General features: G+C 37.5%; 1 protein-coding gene across 10 annotated transcripts in view; it reads left to right on the top strand.

Moving 5' to 3' along the window:
* The window catches only part of GALNTL6 (polypeptide N-acetylgalactosaminyltransferase like 6), a 597,057-nt gene that overhangs the window by 515,175 nt on the left and 68,612 nt on the right, over positions 1-13,270 (top strand). For all 10 annotated transcript variants that reach the window (XR_015794428.1, XR_015794440.1, XM_088132238.1 and 7 more), the window contains one exon: positions 6,403-6,510. Coding sequence is in view for 8 of the 10 variants with exons in the window: in XM_088132238.1 (XP_087988364.1) it covers positions 6,403-6,510 (108 nt within the window). In the remaining 2 variants the exon portion in view is untranslated. The remainder of the gene's footprint in view (positions 1-6,402; positions 6,511-13,270) is intronic.

Raw genomic sequence — 13,270 nt, 5'->3', positions numbered from 1 at the left:
GACTTCTTAGTTTCTGATAGTTTATTAGAAGCTGAAAAATTGCACTTAATTTAACGACACCTGGATAAAGGAGACCTAGGCCTCTATCTTGAGTGGAAAGGCCTAGTAAATAGGAACGCAAGAATTTGTCAAATTTTGGTTTCAGGGTTTTTTTTAATGGTTTTGTTTTGTTTTTTTTTTAGATACAGCATTACAAGATTAAATTTAAAAAGTAGGTAGATTTTACTATGTATTTCTGAAGTTTTTAATTTGGCTCCTATTATTTGTAGCTGTTAAAAGACAAAATGAGGTAGAAACTGGTTCATAACATATAATATTTAAGAATTGTGGGCAAAATCATAAACATATGAGAGAGCGAGAGAGAGGAGGAGGAGGAGGATTGGGACCTACATTTAGTCTGGAACTTAGGAAATCCTAGAGCATGTCTGAAAAACAAAACTGAACCTTACACAATTGTACTCTTTCAGTGCAAATCACATTGCTGTGAACCACACTAGATAGTTAATGATGCTCTGTCTTCTGCTTTAGTTTTTATAGATGTTTTTGTTTACCTTGCCAAATTATATAATAAAGAAGTTTAGTTGAATAGTAAAAGAAAGGTGATGAGGGGGGAGATGGGAAGGAATCAGCTGAGCTCCTAGTTCCCCTAACACTCACAAATAAAGAATTAAATCTAAGACAACAGTTAAAATATTTATGTATTTCTTCCAGACTATATGGATACAAAATTCTTTCTATATGGATACAGAATTCTTTGTATATATCTAGTCCTTTGTATATATCCAGTCCTTTGTATATATCCAGTAATATGTATACAACAAATTTTGTATACTTTAGATACTGTATATACAAAGGAGTAATCCATTGAAGAAAGCAATTGTATATAAAAATACATAGAAAAGGAGATTTATTAAATACAGATTAGATACTGCATGTAAGTGGATCACTCTGCATGTTGATGGCAAAATGTCCACATGCTTTTTTAATCTTGCAAAACATCTAGGAGTTAATGAATTGAAAATTCATTTCACTGTTTACAGTAATGGCAGCATCAAGAAGTGACTTGTGTGCATGGATGAGATAGTATTGTTCAAGCAGAATTTTAATATCTTCTGACATAATCACAAATATAGAGTTCTGTTTGTTTTTTAATGAAGTCATCTGAGAGCTATTAAGTTATGAAAATTCAAGTAGTGGAGAATCAAATTATATAGATTCATCCTGACCACCAGAGAGCCATTCTTTATTCTATTCTAATACTGGCTTCAGTAAATCTTACAAAATCTTTCAGAGTGCAGACTTTCATCTCTCTGAAGATATTCACCCTCACAGAGGCCCATGTTTCATCTCCATGGGAGAACACATCATGGAATACAGACCTAGTGGAATATTCACTGGTTTCCATTTTATTTTAGAAGGTATCAAGATAATGCTCTTCAGTCTATCTCTTTGGATGGATGGATGGATGGATGGATGGATGGATGGATGGATGGATGTGTGTGTGTGTGTGTGTATAAAATCCCCTCTCACTCCTATTAGTGATATGTGTCTTCCTCAATCTTGGGTCCTCTACTAGAGGCCTGGGAGTTTGAGGCTTCTGTGCAGTATCTTAGCTATTCCTAGCACTGCACTCTTCTGGACAAAGAGCTCTGATGTTGTTCCTGGGATCTGTTGGAGCCACTCCCCTAGCTTAGGAGTCACAGCCCCAAGCGCTCCTACCACCACTGAGACAACTTTGGCCTTTATTTCCACATCCTCTCTAGGTCTTCCTTTAGGCCCTGATGCTGCTCCAGTTTCTCATACTCCTTCACCTGATGTTGCTGTCACTTGGCACTGCTACATCTATCACCACTGCTGTCTTCTGGTCCTTGTCTACTACCACAATGTCTGGTTGATTGGCCAGTACCTGCCTGTCTGTCTGGATCTGGAAGTCCCACAAGATCTTAGCCCTGTTATTCTCCACAACCATCTATGGAATCTCCCATCTGGACTTGGGAGGGTCTAGCCCATACACTGTACAGAGGTTCCTGTACATAATGCCAGCTACTTGGTTGTGCCGTTCAGTGTATACTGTTCCTGCCTGCATCTTACACCCTGGCATTATATGTTGGATTGTCTCTGAGGCCTCTCTGCACAGTCTGCACCTTGGGTCCTGTCTAGTGTGGTAGACCCCTGCTTCTATGGATCTGGTGCTAGTGCCTGTTCATGTGCTGCTATGATCAGTGCCTCAGTGCTGTCTTTTAGTCCAGCCCTTTCCAGCCACTGATAGGATTTCCCAATGTCAGCCACCTCAGCTATCTGTCGATGGTACATCCCATGCAGGGTCTTGTCTTGCCATGGTACTTCCTCCACTTGAACTTCCTCCCATGTCTGTTGCTGCCTCAGGCATTGTCTCAGCAGCTCATGTTTGGGTGCCAACTTAGTGATGTACTCCTGGATGTTCCAGGTTTCATCCAGGACAGTGGCTTTGACACTCATCAGACCCCGCCTACCCTACTTGCAACTGGTGTACAATCTTTGGGTTTTGGACATGGGGTGGAAACCTCCATACATTCCCGGTCTTCACATTGGCAGTCTCCATTTCGTCCTTTGGCCAGCTCACTATACCGGCAGGGTATCTGATGACTGGCAGGGTGTATGTGTTGATGGCATGGATCTTGTTCTTCCAATTGAGCTGGCTCTTCGGGACATGTCCATCTGGATCTGGAAGTCCCAGAGGATCTTTTGATCCCACAGGATAGATAGATAGATAGATAGATAGATAGATAGATAGATAGATAGATAGATAGATAGATAGATAGATAGATATCCCACAGGATATATACAATAGATCTCACAGCATATATCTCCCACAGGATATATATAATCAGTCATATATAATCAGATACACACAGACACATACCACTTTTATAAGGCATTATACTTTAATTTTGTTTTAACTTGTTCCTGTATTTCTTTTCTTTTTTTTTTCCTGTTAGCTAACCTGGCTGCTATTTTAGACTTTATTAATACCCAATTAATACCAACTATAATAATGGTGATATGTGGAAATAATTTTCCATCAGCATCCTCCACTGTGATTTACAATTTAGTTTCTCTTCAAAATGAGCTCATAAACTTCAGGGAAGTATGTAAGTTTTCCTCCATGCATACTTTGGGGAGATAGAAAAGCAGTACATATTTTAATAATTATTTGGCATGTTAGTCTCTGCAATGATAAATGAGAGCCTAGATCAGCTAGTAGAAGGTTGCTAGACATTTTCTTACACATGCACCAAAGTGCTTTATATCTCTTCATTAGTTGGAGGAATCTACACAGTAGGGTTGTGCAAATCCTTCAAAAGAGGTACTTTAGAATACAGGGAACATATAACAAAGTAATCTTTTCAGATTGTTTAAGCTGCCACATCTTTTTCCAAGAACTTGCAGCTGCTTTGGAAGATGGTCCAGCGGTTATGCATGTGGACACAGCCAGAAACTGCTTCTGGAAAAGATGCAGCTACCTTAACAATCTGAAACAAGATGCTTCATGTGCATTCCCATGCATTCCAAAGAAGCAGTTCTGAAGGTTTTCTTAACTCTCCTGTGTACAGTGCTCCTCAAGAAAACCATATTTGTTGCGTTTTAATAATTAACTGGTTAATATCCTTTAGCAAAGATCTACAGTTCATATGGAAAATGTTTTATTCTATTCTGGGATTAAGAAAATACTTTCGTTGTTTGTATTAACTGCAGATTCACTGCTATAAAAAATAATCGCTTGAATTTTACATCTTGTTCATCCAAATCTGTTATGCAGTTCAAGTCCAAAGTGTCATACAATGTAATTCCATTTACATTATGACTGTATATGTGTGGGGAGTGGGAAGGAGAGATTAAATTAGTTTGTTTTTCCACTTTAATTTTGTTGTTTAATAGTTAAGAGAATATTATTAACACATTGTAAGGATATTTGATCTTTGAAAAAATGGTTTGCAGTCATTTGGAAAGTAATAAACAACAGGAATAGCTATAAAATGTCTTTTAAACTGGTTTGCAATGCATTTCAGTTACCTACAAAAATTCCCTTAGGTGTGTGTTACTCTGTGTTTTCTGTTTTATATTCAGTAGATAAGTTCCAAATCTTATTTTTTCCTAATTGTTTTTACCTCAGCATTTCTAGTTCTTCTTCACTTTCATCTGGTTGTTCACTGATAAGGATAGAAAATCAAGATGTATATGTAGATGGATCTAGATTTAGATCTAGATATGTTGGGAGAATACATAGACATATATACACTCATACACATGCACACTGTATTCATAACTTTTTAAAATAAGTTCTTTACAACATTGCTTTCCCCTGTCACTACAAAATCTGGAGTTTGGTTGTGTCGTGGAATACTGACCAATATTCACCAAACGAATCAGTATCCTTTCTGAAAGGAAGGAATGTGTCAGATTTCTCTTGAGTAGTTAGGCAAGAAGCTATAAGGATATATTTTCAAGGACACAAAAGCTTTGATAAGTAGATTTACTGTAGAAAAGCTAATGAAGCCATTAATGAAATAATTCCAGTGACTACTATGAATCAAATGCAAGAACTATTTACAGTGAAATTAAGATTTAAATTCTTGTGCCTCTTTCTTTCACCTGCAGCATGTAAGAGGCTTGAAGCTACTCTGTTTTGTGCAGGAATGACAGTTTTCACCTGTCTTTTGTTCTGGTAACAGGCCAGTCTTGCATCAGATTATTTGCTTAGAACCATGTCAGTATTGGCTCTTTTAGAATCTGTAACTGGCAGAGGTATCACTAGGGCTGGTACAATTAAATATACCTATGTTCTGTCTTACTAAAAAGTGTTATGTGAAAACCTCAGCTGATGTTAATTTCTAGGAGCCTATCTGGTGATAACCTTGCATAGGGAAGTTTGTGACATGGAATGTAAATGATAAAAAGCATTAACTAATTAATTCAAGGAAAGGCAAAATATGTAGACGTTTTGTGTGCATATGATCTAAGAGAAATGAGATCTAAATGAAGGTAGTCTGTTTGGAATGGATTAATACATGGAAGAGCAAACAAGGGTAGGTTTAATTATGAATGAAAGGGCTAAAATATTTGAAAGGATGACTTGCTGTCATCTTGGTTGTTATAAGCGTATATGAATGTAGAAATCCGTAGTTTGGTAATAGATGCATGTTATGCTCTTGTAAGTGGTAATAATGGAAGAATCAGATATGAGTTTTTGGAAAAAATGAAAATATGTGCAACATTCTGAATGAATGGGATTTGGGGGATTGGGGGAGAATATGCTGTTAGATTACATAAATCAGTGGGAACAAGAAAATATAGAAAAGATTATTGGGCCATTTGTAGATCCAAGACTGACTGAAATGATTACTGTTTGCTTAGGAAAAGGTCAGTTAGTTTTGGTTTTGATGATATGGCCATGAGTATATTCATATGTATATTTGGCAAAGTAACGAAAATATGTGTGTGTGTAGGTATGTGTGTATACATGTATATGTATATATGTATATATAAGAGATCATGTTTTTCATAGTTTCAAGGATGCTTCTTGAGGAAAATGGGGAGGGAAAGAAGGAAGAATGTATTATGTGTAAAAAAAAAAAGTCTGAAGAAGATAGATTAATCTCTCAACATAATGGAAAATGGACATCAGGTGCTTGGAACAGGTTTGTAGCATAAAACTTTCCTTTTGCCTCTGGCCATGTCAGCAGCTAGACATTCTTTCAGCTTTAATTCAGCTATATCATAAGCACCAGTGCTACTTGTATTTACCCCTGCTCTTGTGAAGGGCTGATCTTCCCATGTCATATTGTCATTATCTTAATTATGAAGGTCAGTTTTACTTTCTTGGCAGAATACTGGTGTAGGTTACCTTACAAACTGCCCCACTATAACTCCAAAATAACAATGGCATGGAGATGTGCAAAACCCCTTAGCACTTGAAGGTAATGATCTATGAAGGAATTTTTTTTTTTTTTAAAAGTGAGTAGATGGATAGATAGTCAATCAGAAGACAGCACCAGGCTGATCTTGTTTGGACCTGGAAACTAGGCAGAGTCAGATCAGGTTAGTATTTAGATGGTAAGCCAGGAAGCAGAAGATTAAAGGCTAAACAAGGGCATTGGCAAACCATTTTTGTACAGTTGCCAGGAATACTGCATGGATATATCTAACAAGTCATTAGAAGTCATGCTCAACTCAATAGATACTTTATCATATACTTGTAGAGTCTAGTTCAACTTGAGCTACATACAGTATTGTTTTTGCATTTTCAAAGAAACAAATCATTATAACCAGAATAAATCTCAAAGGCTTTGAATATTAACTGCTTGTATTCTCATTGGCTGCTTAATTCTTGTGATGAAATTTGGACCTTTCTTTCTTTCACAGGTCTGGATGTGTGGAGGTGGCATGTTTGATGTTCCATGTTCTAGAGTTGGGCACATCTACAGGAAATATGTTCCCTATAAAGTCCCATCTGGCACCAGTTTAGCAAGGGTAAGTTACTGGGCTTTAATAAACCCCTTGACTGTTAAATCTTGGCTACATTACTTATTTGCTTTATTTGAAGCTATATTCAAATATCACATTCCCAACTTCTAAATTGTATCTTGGAGAATTAGGAATAAGAAATCACCTTTCCTCCAGTCTCATCTTGCATAGAGAGCAAGAGTACCTAACCTTTTGGAACTTAAGAAATTATTCAGAAATATCAGGTTATGGACACTGTCACAAAACCCCCATTTACTAGAAGGAAAGCTAATAAGATTGCTCCCTACTATTCCTTTCTAGCCTTCAAATATGACTTCTGTTGTATCAGTTTACCTTTGTTTTGTTTCCTGGGCAGGTGGGAGCATTTCCCCTTCATTAAAATTACATCCTAATTCTCTTCTTCCCATGTTCAGCCCTCTTCAATCAGTAAATCCGTCAATCACCAGTTCATTTTTTCCCCCCATTTTCAGCAAAGAGTCCATAAGAGGTTTCCAGTCTCTGATAAAAGTACTTGTTGTCATATCCCTGATAAACAGGTCAATTTTGCGTTTTCCATAATCTTTACAATCCCCTCCTCCATTGTGGGTATTTCAGAATTTTTCTATCTTTGTGCATATTGTAGTCTTGCCTGATACATCGTGCTTAAATTCTGTAACGCACTTCCCATGAGGCTGCCCATGCACATGGCCTGGAAGCTGACCTTGGTGCAGAATGAGTCAGCCAAGTTACTGAACGGGATGCCTCATACTGTGTTGAAGCAACTGTAGCAGTTGCTATTGATTACCAAGCCACGTCCAAGATTTTGATTTTGTCCTCTAAGGCTTTCAACAACTTCCTGTCATGATATTTGACAGATTATATGTTGGAATTATATTACACTATGCTTGCTTCCTTGCTCATCCTCCCTCTTTCAGAAATTTGTGAACTGTTTATTATTACAGTTGCTAGATCTGGAGGGCCGCTCCGTGGCAGCAATGAATTCATTGCATTTAACTGAAGTCATCTAGTGGCCAGCCATTGTTCTGAAGATCAGATCTGGTAGCCCTACACTGAGGCATCCATTGAAACTTCTCAGCATAAAGCACAATAAAATGGAATGGAATGGAATGGAATAAAATAAAATAAAATAAAATAAAATAAAATATAGCAATAAAAAGAGTGCTCGATGCAAAGAGGTTGAAAATGAAATAAAGCCAGGGCTATGATTAAGAATTTAAATATTTTTTTCTAAGTTTAAATAATAACAAAGCATAAGTAGCAACTTGACTACTTACATTTGGAAACATACATGCAAGAAGGTAACTCAGTTGTTCAAGGTTTGAGCCCCTAAATTTACCTACCATAAATAATTTGGCCATGATTTCATCATAAATGGGGCAGTGAGGAACATAATGAATAATGTCTTCCACTTGACCTACACCACAAGGACAAATGCTGTTGAACAGAATGCTTACAAAATTTCCCTTCAAGATATGCTAAAGGCATGGCCTGCAAGCAAAGAGAAGTAATAGCCTTTCTCAGTGGGGCACTAGTAATATTAACCAGATATTGGGAGAGGATTCTTTTTTTATAATAAGTTGTTTTTTATAATGATGGAACCAAGATGAAAATGTGGATGTCTGTACCACAATAGTAACTTTACTGGCATCCCTTTCAAAAACCCTGTACATAATATTTTCTTTGTTTCAAGAATTAAGTTCCACAAAGGTGGTAGAGAATACATTTGTAGGACAGGCAAAAAAAGTTTAGTCCATTGATTGCCAACTGTGCAATGGAAAAAAAACTTTGGCAAGGTGGCATTTTTGAAGGTTTTCTAGTTTCTTATAGTGGCCCAACAATGCAAGATTTACCCCATCGGCAGTGGAAGGTAACTCTATCTCCATCCTTTGATAAGAAGCAGGGGTGCCCTGGTGGACTCCCAAAAATCTTCTTTATGAATTTATTTTGATCTACTTCCAATTGAGCAAGAACCTTCTCATCCCATCCCCAGTTCTCAGCCTGATACAGCATATGGCTTATCACCTTACCCTGGAATATTTTAAGTGCAGGATCTACCAGCTGTCTCTTAATAACCTGTGGCTTAAGGAAATGAGGAAGGCTTCTATTATGTCACATGCAAAAGAGGATAAAGTTGGCGCTCATTCCTCATATTTAGACAAAAGGTGTGTAACCTTTATTAGCTAAAGAACTTTTTCTTTCTTTCTTTCTTTCTTTCTTTCTTTCTTTCTTTCTTTCTTTCTTTCTTTCTTTCTTTCTCTTTCTTTCTTTCTCTCTCTCTTTCTTTCTTTCTTTCTTTCTTTCTTTCTCTTGTTGATGGCTGAAATCTAGCAGTGGGCAAAGCTATGATGGGAAATGCTAGAACATTTAATTAATTAATTAATTAATTAATTAATTAAAAGTTTTAATGAAAACAGAAGGAAATACCATTGAAGTACCAAAAAAATATATATCATGTTTCAAAATTTCAGCAAGGCAAGGGCACCACGAAAGCCTTACACAGTTAATGGCCTATAGCATGACTATCCTTGCTTTAAGAGATTTTGGAATAAGGTGTCTACATATGAGAAGAGTCTCCAAATTCTGAATGTCCAATGCTTTAATAAAGGGTTTTGCAAAGGACAGAAATGCCTGACTGCCATTGGTATCTAGTATAAGCCAGAAGAATGTCACATGCAAATGACATCATCACACAAATGATGCAAATGTTACAGTTAAATTCAAATTAAATAATTGGTAGCCTTTTGAATGATAACATCATGACTTAAAAGATGTCACTTGTCCTCCTATCCGTATGACTTCTGCTAAAATGCGTTAAACCTGCCATAAGTGTTTAACAGGATAGGAAATGTATTTATGTATCTATTTATCTATTTATTTATAGAATTTTAGCCTACTTTTCTTTAAAGCAGTGCCATGTATTTAGTGTCTAAAAGCCATTCAATGTAATTAAGGGCATATTTTACCTTAAGCTTCAGACCCACAAAATGAGTCTATACAAGTGCTGTCAGGAGAAAAATGAAAGCAGATATGGTCCTTAAAATGGACCATGTTCTGAAATTAAAGAGTAAAAGAACTGTTCATGAATTTCTGCTATACATTTAGAGTTGCTTGCAACAGTACAATGATGAGTGATGGGAATGAATTGGCAGGTCAATCCCTGGTTGATAATAAACTTAACACAGGTTATTTCAATTAGTGCAAAGTATGTTAAATCAGCAAGTTCAGACTGATGGCATTTTGCAACAATTCAGTTGTTTTGTTTCAGTTCAAGCACCTAAAATTTCACTGACTGCCCAGTCGGTTTCCACATGCCCCATTGCCTATTTTCCAGTTTCTGAACAGAAGCTCGGTTACATGAAGCAATCTCATGAGGTTGCTTTATCAGATCAATGAAATACAAGCTGACCAATCAATACATTTTTCAAGCATTCATGTGCAAAAGGAAAATGGGATTTTACGGTACATTTTCAGAAAACATGTCCCTTTATTATTATTTGGAATTTAATGCTGGCCATTGATACCAGCAATACTCACAACAGACTGTGATGACATGAAAATGACATCCTGCAAACTCTGCAATTATGTATTTGCATCATAGCGTCTGACACAATTACATAAGTTGCAGCAGTTCTATTATGTCATCATGTAGGTATCATCATTCCCCTCCCTGTCCATGCCCTCTCCTGGATGCCATGGCTAATACCTGGTTTCAGCAGTCATTGCATAGCTGCCACCATTTGGCAGGGAAGCAACAGCAATATCATTGCAGGGTATCTATTATATAATACTTTTGTTTAAACTATTTACATTTCCATTGAGGACTTTATTGGGTTTTGTAATAAGTCATTAGACCAAAATTAATGACTATTTCTAGAGTATAACTAAAGCTAAAATGAATTGGAATGTCTAACCCTTCACAATTGGTGTGTCTCACCCTTTTTCCATGGGCAGATACCTTTATATGCATAAGCTAAGTATATAATTCTTTTATTCAAAATATGTTAGTAGTGTACTTCAGATGAAACCAATAGGTGGAACTACCTGAGTAATTTGTCTGCACTGAGAAGCTAAGCAGGATCAGGCTTGCTTAGACCATCAGGGAATTTCAGGGTTGTAGGCGACAGTGGGAAACAGAAAAACATTCCAGAAAAGACAAGAGCAAACTACTTCAGCACTCTTGCCAAGAAAACTGCATGGCTCTGTCCATGGAACCACCAGAAGTCAAGCTCAACAAAAGACTGTGTTTGCTTTAATGCCTTAAAGGCTTAATGACTTAAAGCCTTTCCCAATCTAAAGCTCTCAGATACACTATATCTATCTGGATAGTGCAGTGGTTACAGCACTGCCTTTTGACACGGGAGACCAGGGTTCAAATCCCGGCTGGTACCTACCTTACCAGTAGGGGTCCTTGGCCAAAGACCCTCTAACGTTTCACCTGCCTATCTCAAATATGAGAGTGACATGAACTAACAGAGTCATGCCAGCATGGATGATTAACAAGGTCCTCATCAGATGTTGGGAACCAGGACAATCTGATGATAAGTGGGCTACTGGAATAAACCATATATGGATGAGACAAGAGAACCTGGAATTGATGGAATGCTACTACAACAGTAGACCTAATGAGAGGGGATATATGAAACATATGAGGAACTATGGATGGACAGAAGATCTACATCCACACTAACTGAGAAACAGCTAGTTACCCAGCACTTCAGCATAGTGAAGAGGAAATTACTCTCACAACTTGAGACAGACCAACTACACACTACATCCCAGACTGGAAAACTTGTCAACTTTCTCCCCTTCTCCATCATTGGTTGGAGCATTAACTTGAATAACTATAATACAAAAGGCTGTCCATGAAGTCTAATTGATAGTATTTGGTCATGGACTTCCCAAGTACTCTCTTTGCTATTTCTTTCCCAACTAAAAAGCTACCCCATTCCTTCTCTGTTTTTCATGTCCTGAGTAGTAAACAATTTAATTTTCTGACTAAATATGAACAATTCCAGCCCATTTCAATTTTGTTGATGCTTCAGATCTATAGTAGATTCATTTCATCTTCACTGCATTGAACTTTCTCATGTTCATGCTTATGTTTCACATTCCCTCTGTAATTCTATTTTTGCAGAAGAGACTTGCATAAGTTTTTATGTTTCTGAGTGTCAGTATCAATTAGATGTCCAGAAGGCTGTCATAAACACTATTAGTACTCTCAAAGATCCTCAGCTCTTCCTCAGTAGCATGTTAAGTACTATCTGACCTGAGTGGCCCATCATCCAGCACTATATTATCAGTCACTTTCTTTTGTCTATCCACATGGTTTTCTTGGAAAAATGCAGAAGTGGTTTATCCTCACCTTCTCCCATGCAGTATGGAACAATGTATTTGTAAAGTGATCATCCACCTCCTGCATCCTCCTATGTTGCTTCACCCCAGTATAGATGCCTACTTGCTTTTGCTGGTCAGTTGGGATGACCTTCTTGCCTTGGATAATCCTACTGGGAGTATGTATTCTTACAATACACTCCTGGTATTCTTTGCTCATCCCTCCCAGGAACACCACCATCACCCCCGCAATGATGAGGCAGCATAGCAGGACTTGCATATTTTTATGTGTTTGGAATGGTTAAATCCAGAAAGTGAACATTAACAGAAATAAATGTCTTGTCTCTGAAAGCAAGAGCTTGGGTTGTTGAAAGCGGTGATCAAGCCACTGTCCCTGTGTACAGAATCTTTTCATCAGCCTCCTTTTTTAAAGATACCTTCAGAGATTTTCACTCACTGTACATTGGCAATTTTAAAGGCACTATACTTATTAAAAAGCTATTATCTCCCTGGCTGTATATTTCTTCCCCTACCTCTGCAGTCACTGATCACATGCCTCATACTGAATGGCCTCTGTTGTTGCTTTGTTTCCCCTTCCCCATCAGCTCCTCTGGTCTCAGTCAACTAGGCATTTTTTCCCTCTGCTGAATTTGCCAACTGCTTTCCTCATTGTCCCATTTGAAACTCTTAATCCCTTGTGCTCTTGGGTGCAGTTCCTCCACCCTCTTTGAACTGAGGGGAATTCCTGCTGAGCAAGAGGAAATATCTCAATTTCCACCCTTTTATTCTTTGCTTACTCATGATCCAATAGCTTACTCCTATTGATATATTACTGTTGTTTTATTTAAGCTCTTTTTCACTCTTCATTTTTCCCTAAGCTTCCTTTTTTCGGTTTCTTCTTTGCCATGGCACCTTCTGCATGGCTAACTAATTCCACTTACTTGCATTCCCCCACTTTCTGTCCCTCATGCACACACCACTCATCCACTTTATTCCTGCATTTATACCTTGAGAAAAAAGCCCTTCCCCTGAGAGATCTCTAACTCTAATGTCATCCTTAGCCATAGAAAAAAGGAAATAGTAAGCTACTTCCAAAAATCTTGCCAAGAAAACTGTAGGGACTAGTCCAGGCAGTCACCAGGATTTAACTGACTCAAAGGGATGCATGCATGCATAAATAAATAAATCCTTACCTCTCTCTGTCTCTTCCCTTAATCTCTGTCACCTGTTTAATTTGACCATCCCTGGAGGTCCTATTCCTTTAATAAATGCAACCATCTGGCAAACTCTTGTTACAGACCCTTTGCATCAATATTTTTAACTCTATTAATTATTTCAAAACTCTAACTACAACCCAAGTGTTCAGGAACAGGGATGTTTCACATATCAGCTTGTTTAGTGGAACGCAGAGATTTGCATAAAATAAGCCACCAAG

The sequence above is a fragment of the Python bivittatus genome, unplaced genomic scaffold (assembly GCF_059951505.1).
Source record: "Python bivittatus isolate LINGU-HERP-01145 unplaced genomic scaffold, Pbiv_v1 ctg000070_np1212, whole genome shotgun sequence".
In the NCBI taxonomy this organism is placed as follows: Eukaryota; Metazoa; Chordata; class Lepidosauria; order Squamata; family Pythonidae; genus Python; species Python bivittatus.
This window is presented reverse-complemented; position numbering and strand designations above follow the sequence as displayed.